Below are 23,758 nucleotides of genomic sequence, written 5' to 3' on the forward strand. Positions count from 1 at the left end.
TGCACGGGCCCTTGCCAAGGCCGTGGCCCAGCTTCTGCAGCGGGCGCGCGGCCCCGGGTCAGGGCCGGTGCATGGGCCCCGGTGCAGCCTGGCAGGTCCCGGCCAGCGGCTCCGGGAGGGCGGATTTGGGAAGGCTGCTCCGGAGCAGCCACGCAGGGGCTGGGCAGAGCTGGCTCCTGGCAGGGTGGGCATGTGGGGCTCCAGTACTGGGGGTCCCCAGGTCCCTCTGCTGCAGGGCCACCAGCCGGGTGCTACTATTGATGCCAGGGCCCTCTGCAGCAACAGCACTGACCTCTTGCTCTCCTTCTCTGCCCTGTGCTGGGCTTGTGCTGGGACATGGGACCAGCTGTGCCCGAGGAGACCCTGGGTACCCCAGGCATTGCGTGCCCACGCCGGCAGGAGCAGCCAACACACACTGAAGGCTGTGCACAGCCCCAGGGGTCCCTAGGGACACAGAGGATGTGCAGACTGGGGTGACATTTTGGTGGCCACAGCACCCAAGAGGGAGGGATGAGGTGGCCCTGGTCTTCCAGTCTCACAGGTCTCTAAGGATGTGCTGGGGAGGGCATGGCTTTTGTTCAGGGGTGAGGATGGGCCCCAAAGTCACTGCCCTGCCACAGCCGAGGAACTGGCACAGCCTCTGCTTCGTGCTCCCAATGGGCCCAAGCACCAGCACGTCCATCACCAAAGCCCCAGCTTTTGGTCTAGTGACTGCCCTGCCCCATCTCCTCCTGGCCGGGCCGTGGGGCTGGCATGGCCACGGCGCAGCCGGAGCCCGTGGAGCCGCACCACCTCCCATGGGCCCAGCCATGCTTTGGCTCCTTGCTGGTGCGTAGCCTTGATGCTCAGCAAAGCATATCTCCTTCTTGGATTTTATCTCCATCCACTCAGCTTATCGGCGGCGGGGCAGCCCTCCTGCCTGCGCCACGTTCCCGGAGCGTGCCTGCAGCAGGTGTGGTCAGCACTACTGTTTGCCAGATCTCGCTGCCTGCGCCGCCGGCTGCCCACAGTCCCTGACTCCGGGGCCCGTGCCGATAATGCGCGCGCGGCGAGGACTTTGGCGATAGCGTTCCTGATGACATTACCTTGTCCTCTGCATTCTTCCGATGCCACGCACGCCTTCGCTCGGGGGTGCGGGCGGGCGCGGTGCATGGTGGCGAGTGCAGATGGCGCGCAGGCAGCGCCGGGAAGTGCTGGTGGTCTCCTCCCGGGAGGACTCATTGACATATCAGTCACATAGTTCTGCATAATTGGGACTTGGATGCAGCCTCTCTTTATGTTTCCTCTTGGCAGTTGCCAACAACATGAAGCACTCCTGGGTCAAAATGACAGCCTTTTGTTTACTATTCCTGCTTATGTGCCTCATTTTCTTCAAGGATAAGAGCTCTTTATAGGAATCTTTATTGTGATGAGGTTAGCAGAGAGAAAGATTTCTCTCCAGCTTTCTCTCTCTCTTTCACAGCTGATTAGCAGGGTCGGCCCATGGGGACAGCGATGTGGAGCTCAAATCCAGCACCCGCCGTGGGGTCCCTCTGGCCATGAGCTGCATCTGCTCTGGCACAGTCTTACCTCTCTGGCCCCACCACCGCGCAGCCTCCTGCAGGGTGTCCAGCCCTTCCTGTGCCCCCACAGCACCGCTCCCCTCCGGCTTGTGGGGGATCACAGGGAGGAGATGCCACCAGCCCAAGCAAAGGTACCACGAAACCCAACCACCTCCTGGAGCTTGGGCAGGAGCTTACCGGGAGCACTCACCTCTCAAGCACACAACCACGGTGGCCCATCCTTCATCTGACCTCTGCAGTGGTGATCATCAGAAATGCTGAGAGCAATTCTTGCCCCTGCACTTGGCAAACCAAGATGTGAGACTCATGATGGCCCAGTAAGACACCCACTAATCTACTGAACACAATAGAAAGTGTTTCCAGGTTTGAAATCCAGAGGGACAGAGACTGGGTAAAAGATGAGAGATGTGAGAGCAATTGGTGACAAGATGGGGAGAAGTTCAGAGATGTGGCTGGTGGTGGACATCAATGGAAGTCCTTCCCCAGCCCAGACCCAGCCCTGGAGGACACCCCACCTGACCATTCCAGCAGATCCTTCACCCATTGCTGGGTTGACACCACCACCGCCGCAGGCGTGGTGACCCAGCCTCACCTTGCAGTCCTGCCCTGGCTGGTGGCCGTGGGGTGACACTCCTGGGAACAGCAACTCTTTTCAAGAGGAAAGCAGCTTATCCTTGAAAGTTACTTTGCGAAGGTCAAGAGTGGGACTGTGACAGAGCAGCCTGACAAACGCATCTCCCGAAGTCCTTGGGCCCGATAATGTATGTCCCATGCAATGTTGACACTAGTGATCCACCAAAGATCAGGTTAACAAGTTTGACGTTAGTGACAGCGTGATTTGTTCAGCGCTGGCTCTGAATTCATAGAGCCGCTGGCCTTCGGTGATAAACTATTGCACCGCGCGCACGAGGCTGTGGCAGTTGTCACCAGCCAGAGCACCGAGATGAAAAGGAAGCAGAGCTCTAATCAAAATACAGTGGTCAGCAGAGGTTGAGCTGAAAATTAAAATGTGCTGGTACTTTTCCCACCCCAGCCTAGCTCTCCAGGCTGCCCTTTGTGCCAGCGCGGGGCCGGGGGAGAGGCTGCCCCGGGCAGCTCCAGCAGATCCTCTCGCCTGGTTTGAAGGTGAGGACAAACCCATCGCCCCACATGTGCAAAGCATCCTCTGCCACCTCCCCGCCAGCCCCGCCACCGCTGACCTTCAGGGCCCCCTTACGGGGAATAAATCCAGAGCGGCGCAACGTCAAAGCCGCTTGAGCTGCACCGCGGAGGAGGAGAACTGCTGTAAATAAGAGTAATTAACACAATAGAGAGGGCAGGAGACGTGAGAGCACTCGGCAGAGGAGCAGGGCAGCGCACCTCAGTCCGGGATTGCAGCGAGGATGCGATAAACCCTCAGGAAGGAGCAGGGAAGGGGTAGGCATGGTGCTGTGGCACTGAGGGGAGCAGGGATCCCAAACATCCGTCAAGAACATCTGGCTTCCCCATGGCCGGTTCCTACCATATCGAGAAGAAAAGCAAAGCCTTCCTGATGGGAAAGGAGGATCTTCTGCAGAAACACCTGCGGCCAGGCTGCTGGAACAGTTCCTCCTCCCGAAACAGGTCTCCTCCTTCCTCTCCTCTCTGCTCACCGCCTGCTCCCGCAACACCCTCGGGAAGGGGACATGCAGGGACAGCGCGAGGTTGTGACACAGGGCTGGAACAAGCATCCTCCCCAAAACTGAGGATGGTAGAGCCGCGGGTCGGCACCCCTGGAGCCAGAAGGGGCAAGTGATGGAAAGAAAAGACCCCAAAACGGGCCAGTGAAGGAAACCAGACTCAGCCCACACCCCTCTGCCCTGCGGCTGGGCACACAGCTCTGCCCCCCACAAAAAAATGTTTATTACAATCCAGCAGCTCCATGTTCAAACCCAGGAGCTCACTCTGTGATGAAACCCTTCAAGCTCAGGAGAAATACAGGGAGGGCTGCACCCCTGTGTGCCAGAAGGCAGACACTTAGCTGCTATTTCTTTGGATAGAATTTCCCATTATTAATATAAGCTGGGGCTGGGGGTGGGGGAACCCCAAACCCTAAGTGTGCTTAAGCACAAGAGCTCCTAAACATTAAAAAGGAAGAATTTCCATTTTCATGAGTTTAGTGATGCAGAAATGCGGGAGGGAGCAGCGGAGCGCGGGGGGCGGCTGCTCACTTGGAGCTGCCTTTGTGGCAGCACAGCATCTCCCTGAGTGGGCCTTAATGTGCACTCTCTAATACACATGAAAATGTGAATATGAAAAGTGCTTCTTGGTCTTTTAACACGCACCCACCTCAGCGACATGAGAGATCGTTAAATGATTCCTGCAGCTTCTCTCCGGAGCGTGCTGGTCAAGGATTTCTGGTGTTGTTTGCTCATTGGGATTCTTCCTCCTGCCTGCAGCAGCCGTCGCCGCACAGGTCTCCTCCCGCCGCTGCTGCAAACCCTGCTCCTGCTGCACCCGTGGCCATGGCTGCCCACCTGGACCACCACGCTCTGGCCACCCCACAGACAGGAACCCCCCAGGTGACATGGGTCATGTCCCCAGCAGGGACATGGCCGCGCCGTGGTGGGCACCTCGGGCTGCAACAGTGCAATGGCCAAATGGAGAAAGACTGTCCTGCCTTCTCCTCTGGAACCTGGGCAGGGGAAGGGGATAGGGACCACCATCACATTGCAGGGTCCAGGAAGACCATGCAAACCTTGGCTCTGGCATTGGCCCCACTCCTGTCCCCCGCAAGGCAGGGACCCCCTGCAGGTCCTACCATGCAGGACCTCCAGCTTTAGCAGAGCCCAAGGCAGGGCTCGTGTGCCCTCCCCAGTCCCCAACCACACCAAGGGCACCAAGCCCTTCCCAGAGTCACAAACTATTCCAGCTCTGGCTGCTCCACGGCAGGACAGCCCCGTGGCTGCCACCCAGACCAGCGCCGGCCTCCATCACCCTGATGGCCGAGGGAGAGCCACTGCCAAAGGGGGAAGGTGCAAGCGAACAGCAGAGGCCAGCGGTGCAGAACAATTCACATTTATTAGTTCATACAGCTAACACTCGCTAAACATGCGTTCAACACTTATTGGTCACATTTCCACAGGTAGTCAAGTCACAGAGCAGAGCAGCGGAGCAGGGGCAGGTCGGGCTGACACGGGCCCGTGCTGGTCCCGCCGCGCCAGGGGGACCAGCTGTGCCACGGCGCGCCCGAGACGTGCCGGCAGAAACATTCATTTGGTCGTAACGTAGTGAGGGAAAGGCAGCTCCCAAGAGGCGCGGCGAGGGCGGCCGGACACGCTCTCCTGCCCCATCCCTGGCTCCGAGCGTGCCAACGTTCACCGTATGTCATGCCGAGGCAACATCCTGCTTCCCTGATTTACACAAGGGATCGTGGGAAAAATGAAGTGTTTTACTGGGAGAAACCATCACCTGGAACATCAGCGGAAGGACCCGAAGACCGGGACCAACCCATCCTGGAGGTGTCCCACAAACCAGCCATGGGCCAGCCAGCACATACACGCGAAGGCTCTGCGAGGTCCCAGGCTACACACGCAGCCTCTGCAGCGCGTCTGCACCGGGACAGAGCTGGAACCGGCCCATGGCTTGATGGGCACCAACACAAACCAAACCAGCAAGAGCCACTGCAGGGACACGTGGCCACAGGACACCACCCAGGCTGTGACCCGTGGCTCGGTGCAGCAGTGGCCGTGGTGGTCACCGTCACAGCGCTGGGTGAGAGCAGGGTGTGTGCGACCCAATGCCTTCCCGGGGGTTGGGGTCCAGGTGGGATCCAAAGTCAAATCCCGCACCCACGGCAGCAACAGGAACCAGCCCCAATCCACGGGAAGGGGAAGAAACCTCCAGCCATCACCGCCCTGTTCTCCGCTGGCAACAAACACTGGCAGGATTCTGTTTTTCTCACAATCCCTTTGAGATGATAAACAGGATGTCACACGAGGTAGTTTTGTTATGGAAATTGAGTCAATAATGTTATCAACTATTACAAGACATTTTATAAATTGAAAGAAAACAATGAATCACAAAAGGCTTTGTTAAGGTTGATCGTCATCTGGTTTCAATTTCTGTTTCTTTTTGCCCTTGGGGGCATTTCTTCCACGGAACCATGTTGCTTCTTTCATAGACTTGTTAGAGGTCAGCTGCACAGGAGCTCTTTTTTTTTTTTTTTTTTTTTTTTTCCAAAGGGGATGATATTGCCTGGATTGAGCTCACCATCTTTTTGCAGGGCTGGTTTAAACTCAGATTTGCAGATCTTGGCCGGTGTGACTACTGGGAAAGGTGGGTTTCAGCCCTGCAAACTGGTGCTGATGGTGCTCGGTGCCGGCACTGCCCACGGCTGCGTCGGCTGGACGGGGCCTTTGGCTGCTCCTGGATGCTGTCACTGAGCTGGTTCCACACCCAGCACCATTCTGGAGCAGCCTGACCAAGCCCACAACCTACCGACCCACAGTGGGAAAGTTCTACTCACCAGAAATTACGATGCTCTAATTCATAAGCAACAAACTGAGAACAGAACCCTGGGACTGGCTGCCAGAGACACCGAGAAATTCCCGTTTTCCCCTTTTCCACGATGCGCCCTTGGGATGCTTTTCCCATTAGACCACGCCTGACCCTTCAGCAGGCAAACTTCCCACAAGCCAAACCAAAAGGTTTTTTCCCCAAAAATCCCCATGTGGGGGCTTTATTCAGCTTTCAGTGGATCCTCCAAACAAGTCATGAAAGAAGCAATCGTTGCAACATCAAAACTAGGGTTTCTCTGGGTCACATTTTAAATACTTATCCCTGAGCTTCTGTGTGTTGCGAACAACACACTGCGAACCCAGAGAAACACCACAGCTTGATACTGACATCCTATGCATTACCCTCGATTTACACATCATCTACAACTTAAAAATTAGCTTCATACTTAAACTAGTTCCCCAAGTTTCCCCCTTTCTCCTGCCTTATACGTGGCAGGGATGATTGCCGCTTATTATCCTGAGAAATACAGAAATAACAACATTTTCACAGACACCAAGCTTCATAGCTTCAAATCAAAACCAAGAAAGAAGAAAGAATGAATGGTAAATAGCACATTCACAGGAGAATATTTTTTTTTTTCCTTTTTAAAAATGTAGTAAAGATAAAAGAAATTCAAGTTTTTTTTTTAAAAAAAAAAGAAGGTTGGTTTGAAGGACAAACTCCTTAACCTGAGGTGGCTGCCGTTCTGCGCAGAAGCCTGAGGAGCAAAGGACAGGTGGCTCCTGCCATGCGTGGCCAAGGGAGGGACGGGCAGCAAGTGGCACTCAAGGCAAGTGCCCTCTCACTCTGCTGGCACCGCTGGCATCACCGGCTCGCTCAGAGCATCACCACAGCACCAGGAAAACGGGCTTTACTGGGGCAGCAGCTCCCCAGCACTGGGTGCCCCGACACCGGCAATCCGACTGACCACCCTGCACCGATCACCCTGAAAACACTGCGTTCCCCTTCTGGGCTTTGCGTGGCTGGAGACGGCAAAAGCTCAGGATTTAAGAATTACAGGAAAATCCAGAGCTGCACCCCAATGAGCCAAAGCCGGGGGTGTCTCTACGCAGCGCTGCAAGCTGCAGCCTGAGATGAGAAAAACGAACACCACTGGCATTATTAACAATTAGAAAGTAGCCAATGCAGATGCAAAACAGCTGGAGAGTTGGCTCCCGCCTCATCAGTTTTGCCATGGCCAGAGCCCATCAGTTCCGAGGTACCTGCCATCTCTGAGCACCCTGGTGGTCCCTCTGAGTGGCCGGGCAAGCCAAGGACAAAGACTGGCTACCAACACACACAGGAGGGTCAAGGCTCAGCTCATGGGACAGAAGCCTGAACCAACGGCAGGCAGAGGAAGAAAACCCAGTTGCCTCCAGAAGAGCTTTTGTTGGAGCCCTGGGGTCCCGCCACGGGAGCTGGGACTCAGCCCCAGCCGCCGGGAGCAGCAGTTTCTGCTCTGGGCGATGAGCTTCCAGCCGTAAAACAGCAGCTCGGACACCTCGGCAGAGCCCCTCGGAACACCCGAGCTGGAGCACTTCAAATTTATGTCTCAAATCCCTGTTCAGATTAAAAGTAACTCTTCAGCTTTCCATCTGCACGGATGCTATGAAGGAGAGGAGGGGGTCAGTCAGCCAATTTATCTTTCAAATCGGGGATAAAAATTGACTTGTCATGGCAGAAAATTCTACCAAAGACTATTATTGTTGATTGATTCCTCTATGACAGAAGGTCAGATAAGCAAGAGCAGATAGATACCAAAGATAATGAACTTCCCCCTACTAGCATTAAGCACAAATAAAATATGAGTCCCTGTAAACCGAATGTTACGTGAAGAATGGAACAAAAATTCCAACGTTTCCAGGGTGTCCTTCAAACCAAATTCACAAATACATCTAGTGACTGACCTAATGTCTCTACGTCTCTAGCTACATTCCTACCTTCTCATAATACCTGAGTTTGCAATGCAACACATTCACTTTACCCTGTTTAAAAAATACAAGTCATTAGAGGACTTGGTGCAGAAGGTATTAAGAACGACTGTCCAGAGAGCCAGATTCGGGTTCGCTCTATCAGCTTCCTCCTTACTTGTCAGTTTAGTAAGGATTTTCGACTCCCTACAACAAATGGGTTATTTGGTAACGGATGGTGCTGCCAATAAACCTTTGTAAAATTCGCTTTATACAACAGAAAGCAGAAGACTCCTGTCCATTCATCATCATAAATGAATTTAGGTTTTTTGTTGTTGGTGGTACAGCATTAGCCTTGGGAGTCTATTTTGGATAAACACAGAATACCTAATAGATTATTTGGGTATTTGGCAATAAGATGACCACTTTTATGTACACTAATTAAAACAAACTCTTATTCATCAACAGATTATAATAATTCAGTAACTGTAGAATAAAATTACTCCTATGCAATTTTAACAATTCCTTGAGTGTATAGAACAGCAAGCCAGAAGATAACCCGTAATAAAAAGATCATATCAAGCTATTTGGAAATTAAACTTAAAAGCTGAGAAATACTTTCTAACTTACAAACAGATACACTAAAATCTTCCCGTTTACACTTGAGGTATAGGCTGTATGCGGAAGGCCTTCCTGAGAAATACGCGCTTCTCCCATTTTACAGTCAGAAAGTAAATGAGATTTACGGAACCACCTTTGGATGGTGAAGCTCTCTCAAGCTGAACTGCTGCTGGGCCCAGCAGCCGTTACCCGTAACATCCTATTTAAATAATGAAAAATGAGCAGCTCGTGGACTTTTAGGAAAGGGAAACCGTCAAGCTGAGAGACGCCCAAGCGGGACGGCAAAGGCGGCGATGGCGCCGTGGGTCCGTGGCCAGCCAGCAGCACGTCCCCAGGGAGGTTCGGCCACAGCGGCGCGACCTGGGGCACGGCAGAGCTGGTGACCGAGCAGAGGTGGCCAAGGCAGGGTCACAACGTCTCCGGGGCTGCAACCGAGACAGCACCCGCTGGGGAAGGGGAAGGAAAGACGACTTTGGTGAATGAGACTTTTCTCTTGCTCACCATCACGTTCATTTTGGTCTCACAGCAGCTTCAGAACCTTGCTCGGTGCCACACAGGACAAAACAAAAAGGTAGCAACTGGTTCCCCTGCGCTGAAGGAACTGAGGTTGTTTCCAAAAATATTTTTAAAACAGCATTCAACCGTTTGTTGATGAGCCCTCTTGGCCACACAAACATCAGATTCACATCTAAGGACAGAGGGAAGGAAATCCAGCCAGGGTGACACAGCGGCCTACGAGAGCAACTGAGTCTTCGAACGTTAATTCTTAATGAAGGAGATGAGAACAAGAGCATCTCACTCAACCTCCTCACCACCACCGTGAGTAGGAAGCCATGAGGTTACCCATGAAAACACCCAAGTTTAGGTAAACACCAGCACTTAGCAATTACTCAAACAGCCAACCAGTTGTCATCAAACCAGTTCTCTGCGCGCTGGTGTGGAGGTTGCAAGATGATAAATCCAAACCTTGCAACACCAAGGACAGAACAGTTTACAAAGTACTGCATTAATACTATTTTTTCCTGGTAGGAAGGGATTCCACATGCAGCAGAACAGTCCTGGCAGGATATGACTACGGATCATGCATTCCCTGAGTCCAGCAGGGAAAGCCACGCCAGAGGACACTGGAGTCCCCTGTCCCCGTTACACAGGTCACATTTAACCCTGGGGTACATTAACTGTTCCCAGAAATGGGCTGCTTGGGACTGCTGCAACGCAGGAGCTCCTCAGAGGTCAGATACCACCCTGGAGGAATACACTAAAAGGGACAATCCTGCCTCTTCTCTAAGTAGGTTTTTCCTGCTTTTGTGAAGTTAAAATGGATGTTAAGGAAGTGATGAGAAATTACTTGCGGTTCTCTAGCAACAAGAGCACCTTTGTGTGACGCCAGGAGCCTGCCAGGAACTGCAGCAAGGCGATCTCAGCCCGATGGAGAGGCGTGCAGTGACAGCGAGGGGCTGGTCGGGTTGGGGCTGGGGACAGAGACCCCTCCTGGAGCCCCCAGGAGGGGACGGGGCAGCCACCCCTCATCCCTCGGGAGCGCTACCATCCCACTGGGACAGGATTCAGGGAAAGCACAGGAGCTACCACCCGCACTTGAAAACTGCCCAGGGAAAAAAAAACAACTGGCGAGACAGACTCTTTCTTCTTCTCCACTCCCTGCCTCCTTAAAATTATTATATTTTAAGAAAAAAAGCTTGGCACTTCTCTAACACCCACTTCTGCAAAACCGTCCGTTTGGGACACTAACAGCTCCGTCGATGAGGTGAGGCCGTTTGCTCTCTATGACAAATGCTATTTGGGTACAAATCATGGAAAGAGCAGTGCGTGAACAGCATCTTCTCCTTGAGGTAGTCTTAGTCATCTCGGTCCCCAGCCCCCAAAATACAAAAGAACTAACCCTAACAAACACTGTAACATTAAACATCTTCACATTCTGTAAACCGCTGGAGAATGCATCTGCTGCATTCATACAGAACCATGTGCATCGTGTTGAAGATCATACATTCAACTCTGTCGTGAAATAAATATATAGGAAAAAGAGTAAAAAAAAAAAAAACCACAAACAAAAACAAAAACAAAACAATAAAAGATTCTTGCTACAATGGCAGGTTCTCCCACTGCTCTGTCTCCTGCCTGGATGGCGTTTGCCCCTCTCCCGGGGTGAGCCAACTCCCTGCCCGGGGCTCAGCGAAAGGCACCGGCCGGGGCGAGCTGGGCTCACTCTTTGCTCACACTTGTCTTGCAGGAATGTAGAACAGCCTTAAACAGGAGAGGCAGCTGCTCCAGGGGCACATTCACCATTTTTCCTGGTAAGAGAAAAACCCCAGAATTAGCAGCCACTCCTGAATCAGATTTCAGAGACACCTAAGCCAGCAACGCTGGAGATGGTTTTACCTTGAACCTCTCAGAGAAACAGTTAATCATCCCACTGCTACATTAGACATTTGATATTCATTTGGACACAACAGGATTTATTATTTACTGAATCGAAAGCTAAATAAACGGCCAAAGTCAGATCAAAATGATTTCTCCACAATGGAGCAGTATTTATAGAAACTGGGAAAGACTAAATCCTGTCTCTCCTCAAACTCCCTTGTTGATCTTGGTGAGTAAATTACGAGAGCTACTCTGTGATTATTATCTAGTTCGTTACAGTGGAGTAGGATGAAGCGTACGGAGCCTTGACACGGGAGGCAAGTACCTCCCTTTGCCATAACATTCAGGAACAAACAATGTTTTAGTAACACCAGACCTTGTAGATCCAATTAGTGACATGGCGGCATTTGAAAGTTCACCTGCAGATTTCAGAGGTGCAGACGAGGTGAGAGCCGGGGGTTACGCTGCAGAACTGCCCCCTGCTCTGCTTATCACCCGCTCCTTAATTACACGGCATTTCAGGGATCTCTCTATTTCTTATGAGATAATTACTCAAACCAGCATTATACCCTTTTGAGACAAAACGCCTCCGAGATGGGATTGAAAGGAAGAAAATAAAATGGGAACCTGACCTAAAAACTTAAAGGGCGGCAGGTCAGAGCAAGGCAGGTCTCCCTGGGAGCAGGGACATAACGCCAGCGGCACAGGGACAACTCCGGGAGCCAGGGGTGACGGGACATCAGCTTGAAGGTGGGGGAAAAGCTTCAACAGAAAAAAGGTCCCTCACAAACATCCTCCACCAAAGTGGACAAGAATTTCACTGTTATAAATTAATTTTGTTTCAAAAGCAGATTTCATAATTTGCACGTGATCCCAGTGGGAGAAGAGCTCAAAAAGTTACCTGCAATATATCGTATCTCTGGCAAACACATCATTAAATCCGGAAAGCGGTTTGGCTGGTGTGGGTATTTGTACTCGGTGAAGTCCTGGCAAACGTACCAGTACCGCTTGTTCAGCTGCTCCAGTTGGGACGCGTTCGTCAGACCCCTGATGTCTGAAAACGAGTACGATTAGAGACATGAAAACATGACGAAAACATCCTGGAAGGGCAGCAGGCTCACCCCGAGTGCCATTTCTCCAGGAAAGACAAACCGATAGCTAGAACTCCAAGCTGGGTCTCTGCTTCACAGACTGGTTTCTAGTGCCCAGTTGGACAAACACCAAAACTCCCGTCTCCCCTCCGGATGTGCCGGCATCACGGGTGCCCTTTACACGCGTGTCTGGGCACAGGATTTCCTTCCAGGGGAGACCAGGACGAGAACAGCTAATGTCCTAAGCTGCTCCTCTGCACGGCTCAAGGGATGCTCTTGGAGATAACGGCTCCAGCAACCTTAAATCCCCGCCTGCCTGGGGTAAAGCAGCTTTATGTCAAGGTTTAGTCCTCACAGCGGATTCAGCGTAATACTTCCTCAGACAGAAACATGTTGATTTTAGCTATATCATCTTGGCTGAGGAAAGCGCTCGACTCTATAATTCAAGGTATCATCATATTTCTCCCCATCTGCTTATGAATTATGTCATATGAGCTTTATAAACTTGTCAACTCCTTATTTTTAAATTTAGCTTTGCCAATGTCAGGCAACACACACAAAGGAAAAATGGACATTTCCAAGCTATCAAGCTGGCAGGAAGCCCCACTGCCACCGCTCAGCGTGATCAACGGCACCGGGACGCTGCTGGGGGTCCGGGAAGGATCCGGCACAGCGCAGCAAGGAAGCTGCGGACCCTCGGAGCAGGCTCACTGCTGTAAGACCATCTGACGGAAGAGGCATTTATCCACTGCCCAAAAGCTGACTTTTAAAAATAATTCTCAGGTATTTCACATAAAAAATTGCAAACTTCAACTAAAAATAAAAGAAGACAGGAAGTTAATGAAAATACATTTTGGAAAAACAATGGAGACGGCTCGAGAAGTGCATTATCCAGTGTCAGGAAACTGCCCAGGGAAGCAAACCGGAACCTCAGCCCGGCAGAGATTGAAGCGTCAGCACTATCTGCTGCTGGAAACGAGGGGGGAGCAGGGAGCCCACAGCACATTTTTACAGACTGCAACTATCTTTCACGGCATAAAAGACTCTGGGGACATTTATTTCCAAAATTACAGCTGAACGCCATCCATTAAGCGTTTGCCTCTCAGTTTTCTTCATTTACAACATGAAGAAAAGCCCTGCGAGGCCCCAGCACACAGCGGAGAGAGGTGACCCCCAGGCAGTGGCCTGAGACAGCCTGGGGGAGCCGAGTCGGGGACCAGCACCACCCGAGGAACAAAGCCCATCTCTTCCAAACCATTCCAGTTGTTAGGAAAAAAACAGGATCTTCTCACGTGTTGAAGAATTACATGGATTTTGAAATGCCCAGGGTCTTGCAGCAGCCTGGGCTGCCAGCTTTAATACACTGGCTAATTAATAGGAGGAGACAGCCCCTTCTTAAATAGAATTCATTGCTTCCATGTAGATACTTCATTTGTCACTTTTCACGTGGAAGAGTTAGCATTAGGAATAGATTCTAAAAAGCAGGAAGCCAGCTAGGTGACTTAAGTATATAATCTGAAGGTAAATATTGTAAAGAGTCAGAAAAAACTCTGAAAAAAGGGTGACGACTGGTTTTACAAATTCACCTTTTCAAGCAGAAAAATGAACAAATACATTTTCTAGTTGGGAACCTTTGAAAGGTTGCAATGCAAATAATCAACTAAAAAAAAGTCATGCAAATTAACTGGTTTTAAAGTATCATTTAGTTAATTGCCTAAACAGCTACCTAAAGCAATAATACTTTTAGATGACACATCTTTGCCTGATGAAAAGTTTGCCACGCACCCAAACCTCACCCAGAATGGTTTTACCTCCCTGCTCTGTTTCCTACCGGGGTGTTGGTGCCCTTGGCACATGTAACATGACACACCTACTGTCCTTGATGCCTGTATTTAAAGGCAATACAATTTGTCTAAGCAAATGAGTTAATTCACTTCCAGATTCTCTTCATGTGGGTGCCCAAGTACCCAACTCTGCAGGGAGCACGTGGGCAAACACGAGCAGAGGTCTCAGGGCTCTCAGACCCCTTCCTCCCATTTCTCATCGGGGAGGCAAAGACTGCTCAGACACTTTCACAGAATTTCTCAGTGGGGCCGGTACCTTCTCTGCACCGACTCACCTTGATTGAGGAAGTTGATGGCTTTCATACAGGCGTACTCCTCGTTGCTGACCTTCAACTGGTTAAATTTGCGAAAGAGGTAGATCAACCGCTCCATCACCTCCATCCCCTCTTCACTGAATCTGGAGGAGAGAGACCACACATCAATGTGTACAGGACACAGTCCGTCCAATGGGAGTAAGAAGTTTATTTTAATAACTTCAGAGATTTTAATACCTTGCAAGAGAATTAAAAAAAATTGTCACCAAAAGTGTTTGAAGTCTGCTGGCACCATTAGTTTAAAGTAGAAGTAAGAAGGAAAATGACTCAGTTACGAACTTGACTGCTACAGATATTTCAGCAAAAAAACATCTCTTGGTGATTCAGTTCATCACCAGCCTGATCTGACAGAGGAAAAGGTTGACGGAGCCAGGAATATGCAAAAACATCTTGTGTGCTTGTCGGCGCGCTGCTTTGCCTCTCTGTGCTTGCATTCCCCCAGATTTCAATGAGGATTGAATTTGCACTTTGCTGGGCTAATGGGAGGTTTAAGCAGTTTGGGGAACGAGATGAGATTTCATAGAAATGTGGAATGATACTTGTCTTGTAGAACACAAAAATATCCTGCAAAACCCCCGCTGTCCTGCCAGATGCAAGGGCCAGGGGGTAGCCCCCCTCTGCCTGGTGCTTCATCACATCTATCGCGATAGAGCGCGGCTCACAGCCACGTTACACAGCACCACGCCGCTCTCCTGATGGATATTTTTGCAGGATAAAGCACCTCCAGCAGCCCTTGGAGTGCCTCCCCGTTCAGAAGACAAGCTGTCCCCAGCAGCGTTTCACATGTTCTCGCCCCTCCCCACCTCACACCTTTCTCCAGTTTGTGCTTTCCACCACCTGCAGCAGCCCAAAGCAACCCGGCACTGGCCACCAGCAGAAGGTGGCCGTCCTCAGGGGTGTCCCCAAGAGCTGTGCAGCTGCCCACCCCGGGGAGCTGGGATCGGCGCTGCTTTACAGCTCGCTGCAGAGGAACGCCGGGTCTCCACAACACACACGCCCAACCTGATATCCAAATTGTTGGTTTTCAACAAATCCCTACAAAGCTGGTAAATCAACGTAAACCTTTGCCTATAGAAGCAGCGCAATGCCCAGGCTCTGCGCAGCACATCCCGGCACAGAGCAGCTCCCTGCAGGGCTGCGGGAACCCGGACCCAGACCCTGCCTCCCACAAAGGCCGTTTCCAACAGCTAACGTGCCTACAATTTCTCCCATCTGTAGAGACACAGCTTTGTTTTAAAGAGCGAGGCATCACAGTGACCCGCGCAGCACAGTGGTGCCCGCTCCCGTTATCTGCCAGGCAGGTGCGGGAGCTCACCTCCCAAAAATTCCCGGGAGTGACTCACAGAGATCCGCCCCTTCCACACAGCCGGGTTTATCGCCTCTTCATTACGGTTTGTTAATTTTCCTCGGCTGAGAGCTTCTGGGGTGAGACGTACTGCAGGAAGGCTGGGGTCCTTCTCACAGATACAAGTACTCATGAAGCCACAAAGAACCAAGGTTAAAGGGAGCGAAACTGCAGGTTGTGGTCTCAGGTCGAGTGGTGCACTCTAAGGAACACACTCCGCTTCCTTCTAAACTTTCCCCCTCAAAGGAAGTGCAGGATTCATTGCACTTAATTAATGCATATCAAGATCCAACCAGAACCGCACTGCTGCTCGTGTGGATTGTCATGGATTCTCCGCTGGGGGCCAGATCCACCATCCACACCAGCCCTGGAGCATCCCACCAGGGACAGCCGTGCTCGTTGCCGAATCTCTGCCCTTCGCCAAGAACAAGCTGCACATTTCCTGAGGGTCCACACTCACCAAGGGAAGCCAGCGGCAGAGATGGGCAGGAGAGGACACGCTGATGCACAGGGAATGTAAACCTCCCCCAAATCCCCTGGGAAATGGCCTGATGGAGATTTTGTGGGTGCAGAACGAGGTCATGCTGCTCAAGGGGGTGCCGGGCTGTTTCCCTATGAGTGACACCCGGTGTGGTCACCACCAAAGAGCCACAGCGTAAGCAACAGGCTGCGGTGGAGCTGGAGGGCACAGAGGGCTGCCGGTGCCCACGGGCACACTCCGGGACCATCCCACGCATGCCAACAGCCAGCACAGCCTCTCAGGAACACATCTCACAGCAATACCCCCAGTTTCAAAGCAAACACACATTGCAAAAATGCTGAGAAGTGGGACAGAAGTGTTTAGGGATGCTTCAGCTGCGCTCTGGCATTGTGCAGCGCAAAGAATAAGAGCACAGCCAGAAAGCCATCTTTGAATAGAACAAAAATAGAACCTTTTTCACTGAATAATACCTTATTTTGGCATGTGTGTTTGTTTACTTCAAAGTTATTTGTAAAATGCATGGTGGAGTTTGACCCCAGAGAAGTGAAAACAAGCTATCTGAACTCCAGGTCACTTCTTCAAGAAAGTAATATTGTCAGTGATGAAAGCCTTGTCGGCTAATCTAAAGTTGTACAAGTTTTCTTGCTCTCAAGTTGACATTAAAAATCTTGCAGGTGCAAGATTGCAAAGCTCAAGAAGTTAATGAGCACAAAGACCACTCAGTCGTCTGTTGGGCTTAATTGTTTTTAGAGCATGCACATTTTTACCAGCCACTCATCACTTCATAAATCCAGGAGAGCTCTTCTCTCATTCCTGCAGTTGAACTGTCTTACTTTCCCCGGCATGCTTTCCTCCCCCTTTCCAACAAAGCTGTTCTGTTTTTCACAGCCCTATTTCTTCTCGAGGACCGACTCCTCCACACACTTTTCCTCGCAGTTTACACCAGGCAAGTTTCTGGCTGGGAGTTATCGGGATCAGCTGGGGAGGAAGGGGAGGGAAGCGCTATCAGGAGTGCTGGGGGAGGTCAGGAACCTATTCATTTCATATTCATCTCCAGAAAAACAGCACAATAAAAGAAAACATTTGATCTAGCAGGCAAACAGAACATTTAGCCAGTTGTTAGAAGTGATTAACACACAGGGGCTGGGGAGCTCATCCTATGGCTTCATTCGTCACCTACCCAAGCATCGGCATCGCTCCTGTCATTTTACAGACTCAGAACAGAAATTAACCCAAAGTGCCAGACTACCACAGCTCAGGGAGGTGTCTTCAGCCCGCTGTGAGATCTAATGCACTTGGGTTTGCAGTCATTACTGATCAACACCAGAGGAAACGGGGGCTCCTTGAGAATGCCCCGAGTCGGACACCGCTCCATAAGAGCCCCTCACAAATCCAAAGGGACCAGCTGTTCCGTGAGTGCATGGGACAGGGGGAGTGACACCCCCGAAGCACCCCACTGCCACCTGCAGACAGACACGCTGCAGGGAGGGAGCCACACAGCTCGAGACCCCTCATCTGCACAACTTCCCGCTACATGGCTTTTTTGGTGTGCATTTTCCCGTGTTACTAATGACAATTAATGATACTTGAAAAGCTAAATCAGAAGAAGAGCCTACAGAAACATTCCACTCCCAAGAACATCTATTCTCATCCAACACAGATCTTCTCTGAAGGACCTTTGAGGTGACCAGCTCTGAATTGCTGGTTTCTGAAGGGCGAGGATTCCTCCTTTGTCTTGTTGTCTTACCTCTCGCTTGTATTTATCGCAAACCCAAAATGAAACAAACACTTCTCTTTTGAGGCTCTGACCAGGACAGCAGGAACAAAAGGATGGCTGAATGCAGAACAAGTGTTCTTGTGGTTTTCTATGACCCTCGCTGTTCCTCGCAGGAGCAGCACCAGATGCACGATGAATGGCTGGGCAGAACATCTCCACGGGGGAACCTGCCCCAGGAAATGAGACACCTGGGGCCAGCTCTCGGCTCCTCCGCCCCGGCCTCAGCCAGCCCCTCCGGGTGGCAAAAGAGATGCACAAAGGAACCTCAAGGAACCGTTAGATGCTGCGATGGCTGAGGACCACAGCAGAATTTTACATCTCTGCTTATCAGACACTTGGATCCCCTGGTGACTCCCACACCATTGCCAAGCCCAGCAAGGCAATTGTTCTAAGGGAGGGTGGGCAGCAGTTTCTGTAAATCCTAAGTATTCTGCCATAATACTGTGAGATTGTGAGTCTGCTACCAAAAGGAGGATCTGTCTGGCACCAAGACCACGAAACAAAACACCCAAACCAAAAAAACACCACCCTGACCAAAATGATAAATGAAAGGCAGGTTCCTCAGAGCATCAGATAGTATGTACCATGGAAAAAACACGAGCTAAGTTGCAACATCTTTAAATTTATGTAATCAAAACAATGAAATAGCAATTAATAATGACCACTTTGATAATACAAACAACCAGCTTTGTGAACAGCCCTTCCACTGGCCCAAAGGGTTTTTAAATAAGACCTTCCGTCCTGTACTTCAGAGTTACCCAAAGTGCTGGTTAGTTTTACCCTCCCCATAAAAAGGTGGGGTTGTAGAACTGTGCTGGAGGAGGGCAGTATTGCTACGGGAACTCCACACAGCACCACACGCACCACGCACCCTCCCCTGCGGAGGGGAGTTTTTGATTCAACACTGACTAACCATGGGGTACTTTCTAAGCCTGGAGCAACCATTTCCCTAAAAAATAGAAAAGGAGAACAGCAGGGGGTGAAGTGACCCACCCCAGAAGAGGTGGTGAGCTGGTCACAGGGCCAGAAACACGCACCCAACCGCCATCCTCCCGCTGGCTCCTCCATCTCCAGACCTCGCTCCCGTTCCCGCAGGCTCAGCCCAATCTCTCACCTGTGCAGCTCGTCGTCAGAGGGAGAGTACTTGGAGGTGACATCCGCAAGGTCACCAAAGATCTGCTTGCTGTAAACAGTCAGCGAGGAGAGCAGGATGAGCTCCTGCCACGTAGAGCTGAGCAGGCAGGTATAGTCCTTGATGGAGAGCTCGCAGAAGAACGGCAGCTTCTTGATCCAAGCAATCTGCCTGAAAAGCAATTCATCCGCCAGACGACACAACAACGCAAACAGCTCTGCCTGAGTCACTTTGTACCTGCAGGCACAGTCAATATGAAGGCATAAAAACAATTAACAACGTTGAATGACATCATTTGATGAGGCACTTGAAAAGCAAAGCAACCGCCACAGGAATTCACGTTCAAGTGCTGGTGCCCAGGGTGTCACCTGGCGTTGGGAGCCGCGATGGCCATCACCCAGCGTGCCCGGCCGGGGGTTGCGAGGGGAGCCCCCAACCCCTGGGCTCACCCACCCGGCCAGCACCCAGCCTGCTGGGCATGGGGCAGCCCTGCAGCTCTTGCCAACAGATTGACTACCCAGCTTTTTTCCAGCTACTGTCCTTATGACTGGGCTTTTTGTTCAGTTAATGCAGTCCCAGGGCTGAAACCCATCAAACCCCACTCCCACACAAGGGCAGAGACCACCCACGGCACGTGGTCTGGTTTGCCGCTTGCACTACAGCTGCATCTTCTCCCAGGGGAGATGCACCCCGTGGCCATCGGGCCACCAAGGCAGGCACCCAGCTCCCCCCACCTTGCCCTCAGCAGCCTCCGCCGCAGGAACTGGAGCCGTGGGTGCAGGCAGGGACAGCCAGACCCAAGGGACAGCCAGGAACAGACATCCCCGGGCGGCCACTGGCACCACTCACCCGTCCTCAATGAGCATCGGTGTGCCCAGCGGCTCCAGGTCCTCCGCGGACACCAGCTGATTGATAAGACTGTGTGACTGGGGGTCCAGGCTGCGCGTCTGGGGGGGCATCAGAGCCGAGTGAGCAGAATAGCTAAAAAGGTGCGGGAGGTACTGATAGTGCGTGGACACCGGCGTCCCGATATACTGATCCCTGAGTGCAGCGAATCCATTCAGCTCCACGGACCTACTGGAAAAGAAAAAGCTTTTTAATATACCCCCCAAATTCCACCCGATTAATTAAATTGCTGCATCCAGCTCCATCAGAAATGTTAATAAAAATACAGAGGGGAAAAAACAGAATGGAAAATGCCTTTGTGTTTAAAGCCTACACTGGAAACAACAGACCGTGCAGACCAGACACCTTTCACCCGCCTCGCGCCGAGCCTGGCTCAGGGCTCCTTCCACTAACAGAGACGTGGGAACTGCTGCCCAGCAGCCATTCGGAGAGTCAATCAGAAACCCAACTGTACAAAGCATTTCCAGCCCGGCTGCCTTAAAGGGACAGAATTTAGGATTGTAAATTAAGTATTTACACAGCCAGAGAACACAAATATCTCCTGGCTTAAGATGCAGCTGAAAGCAGACAGGATGCGAGTCAGATTCTCACTGTGTTTACAATCAAAGGCTGCATCAGGAGGCTGGCGCTAACAGTAACTGACATTAACGTAACACCATCAATTAATAACGTAAATGGAGTCATTTATTTTCAAAACCTGAGCACAGTGCAGAAAAAGAGCTTATGCAGAACAAGCAGTGAAAGCTAATTGAGTTCCCATGATCTGCAGAAAAAAAACTATCAATACAAATTAAGAGATATATTTTAAATACAATTTTAACTCAGCATTGCCTTCTTTTTCATTTGCTCATGAGCGTTTCACCTCCTGGTTCAATTCTTTTCCATCCCGTGGCTGTCTGTCTTAAAACACAATTAGAGATGTAAGACTCCCCAGGACGCAAAGCTGCACTCACGGTGTATTTTTCCTACACTGACCCAAAGCCCCGCTCAGGGACAGACAGACAAGAGCACCGCAACACGGAATTCCTCCAGGGGTCATTCCCACCTTGAAGATGGAGTAGAAACGGGTGAAGGCTGGTTGCTCTCAGAAACTCCATTTCCAGGGGAACTATGGTCACTGTCTCCGTTGTTGCTCCATGACATGTTCGCCTCTCCCTCAAATTCTTGCCCAGACATAATTCTCTCAATCTCTTCCTCTGATATCTGTCAAAGACAGGACCGTTATCATTACTTCAGCTGAGAACAGGAGTAAGGCAGAGCCTCGGCCCGTGAACACCTTGGCTGTATGGCCACGTCCAGCAGAGCTGAAGCCACCCCGCAGGAGTAGGAAGGCTTCGCCGCTCCCGCAGGTATCACACCTTCCCTTTACATTGAACAACGCACGTGAAAAATTCTGTTTACAGCTAATCGTGGTGACCTCCAGTGCCTGCAGCACTATTCAAGTGACGATAACAGAGCAGGCAGGAACGGACACATGAGAAGATGATGTCAAATACACACAGCCAGGAGCCGTAAATCAGCCTCTGTCACACAGTGAAAAACCTGGGAGTAATTGAGGCCAGTTCATCGGGAACATCACTCAGTACCCAGGGGAGGTAAAGGCAAACGGGAGGTGTAGTTGGCTCTGGTTTGATAAAGCAATTGAGAGAGGTAAGGCGACACATATAAAATGAGTCAGAAAAATGTTTACAGGGAATCATTGTTCGCTATTCTTCCCCAGTTAAGAACTAGATGGCACCTAAAGAAGTAATCAAGCATCTAATACTTAAAACAAGTATTAGAGAATAATATATATGAAGGTAAAATGGACTAAAAAAAAATTTTAAAAATGGAGTTCCCTTAAGTACAGAGTTTCAAGAAGGAGCTGGGTATGCTCCTGGAGAAATGTTGCATCCATAGTGGGGAAAATGCAACAGAAAACTTACTGGGCTTTTTTTTAGTTTCAGTTGTACACATGTCCCTTAGTGAGGCTGTCACAAAATGTCAAAAGTTAACACACTGAAAGAAAGCGCAGTGAACTCTGAAGATCATTTTCAAGAGCCAAACATTGCTTAGACAGTTCATTCCGGTCTTGCAAAAGCATCAGAAAAGCTCAGCAAGTTCCCCCAGGCACAGACTCTGAAGAGCCCAACAGCTGAACAGTCTCCTGGAGCCGACGGCACGACCCATGGACCAACACCGACCGATCCCACGGGTCTCGGGTGAGCAGGGGCCCGCGCTGGCCACCAAAGGCTGCTGGTTTGCCACGGCTGCACTGCTCAGAGGCAGCAAAAACTGTTACCTGGCCAGAAATTAAATGTTTCTTCTTCCTTGATAGACAGGGTTTGAGAATCAGTAACTAATGCTGTTATAAATACGATGCCTGCAAACAGCAGAAAATATTCTATTGTGACTAAGGTGTTACTGTTTGGGGTAGGCGACAGGCACGGCCGCACTGCCCAATTCCTGCCTCTTCCTCCGTTCCCTAGGGAGGACCCCGCTGAGAGACCCCAGGGCATCTGGCTGTTGGGCTTCTCCTGGTTTGGGTCTGGACTGCGGCGAGTGGTCTCTCCATAGGCACAGACAGCCATGGAAAATGCTTCCAGCGTTATCTCTATTTTATTAAAATAAATAGTAAACTTTTAAAAGACCTCTTTCCCAGAAGTGAGCTGAAAACGGCCATCATTTCTCAGGCGTGCGGTACAAGCTGTTGTGCTGAATCACCTCCCACTTTACAAGACATCTCCGGACAAGCTGTGCCATCCATCAGCTGGACATTTACTGGGTACCCACCGAAGGACCCGCAGCCGCGAGATTTACTGGGCGCTGCCGAGGGACGGACGTCCTTGTGCCGCTGACAAAGGACGGTGCCACAAGGGCCAGGGACTGCCCCTGCACTCACACAGGGACCCGGGGACTGCACCGTGGCCCCTCGGGGACAGGCAAGCACCTGGCTTTATTTACAAATCTACTGTTCCCGAGATGTGTTTCTAGCACTGCTGCAGAGTCAAAGCCCTGCACCGCCAGCAGAAGGCACAGGCTTTGGGAAAGGCGGGTCAAAGGGACCCCGTCCCCATCCCACGCCAAGCTGCCGCCGCGCCAGCCCAGCACCCCCAGGTGTGTGCTGAGGCCACGGAGCAACGGCTAGGGGGGAGCCGGGGAGAAACGGTGGGACGTGCTCACCTGGACAGGTCCGATGCTTTTGTTTCTGCCTCCCGGCATGCCATCCTCTCTGATTGCTGAAAGAAAACAGCCAAACCTTGGTGAGGAATTGTTCAGTACTACTGTTCAGCAGTCCAGAAATACATAAGAAAGTATCTACTATTTTGAAAAAAATCTTTTTATCTGAAAAGGTTCGTTTTGTTCATCGGAGCAGTTCACACAGATCCCTCCAACGCTTTCCAGGGCCCCGGGAAGCTCAACCAGTACCCACCATCATCCTCAGCCCCAAGGGCACAAACACATCACTGGGGCTACAAGCATCACTCAGGGAGTTCAGCATTTCTTCACGGGATGCCTGAGCGACAGGTAATGAAGGAGCAGCAATCCTGTGTCACAACTGATTCCAGGATCATTTGAGAGGTGGCACACAGAAAGCAAACCGACTTCCCCTCCAGAAATGAGCACCCATGACTGCTAGAAAATGGAAGGCAAACGCTGGCGTTTCTACCTGCATTGCAGGCAGCCCTGACCCACCGCGAGCCAGACACCCCCAGAGAGACACCCCCAGAGAGACACCCCCAGAGAGACACCCCCAGAGAGACACCCCCAGAGCCAGCGCTGCCGACAGAGCCCTTCTCCAGGGACTACCAGCACCGCGGCCGCTCCAGCGGGGCTGGGTTTGCTACAGCTACCACGGGAAATGGAGGGAGACGTTCTGCCCAGCCGGTCGCCTGCAG

The 23,758-nt window shown here is 51.2% G+C and overlaps 1 protein-coding gene across 1 annotated transcript in view; it reads right to left on the reverse strand.

The window, feature by feature from the left end:
- Nucleotides 1-10,831: 10,831 nt before the first annotated feature.
- The window catches only part of NR6A1 (nuclear receptor subfamily 6 group A member 1), an 83,231-nt gene continuing 70,304 nt past the window's right edge, over nt 10,832-23,758 (reverse strand). Inside the window, exons 5-11 of the mRNA XM_074161147.1 lie at nt 23,043-23,098; nt 20,926-21,083; nt 19,824-20,051; nt 18,957-19,211; nt 14,201-14,322; nt 11,892-12,044; nt 10,832-10,920 (exon numbers count right to left, since the gene is read on the reverse strand). Of these exons, the coding sequence (XP_074017248.1) occupies nt 10,832-10,920; nt 11,892-12,044; nt 14,201-14,322; nt 18,957-19,211; nt 19,824-20,051; nt 20,926-21,083; nt 23,043-23,098 (1,061 nt within the window). The remainder of the gene's footprint in view (nt 10,921-11,891; nt 12,045-14,200; nt 14,323-18,956; nt 19,212-19,823; nt 20,052-20,925; nt 21,084-23,042; nt 23,099-23,758) is intronic.

The sequence above is a fragment of the Numenius arquata genome, chromosome 19 (genome assembly GCF_964106895.1).
Source record: "Numenius arquata chromosome 19, bNumArq3.hap1.1, whole genome shotgun sequence".
Classification (NCBI taxonomy): domain Eukaryota; kingdom Metazoa; phylum Chordata; class Aves; order Charadriiformes; family Scolopacidae; genus Numenius; species Numenius arquata.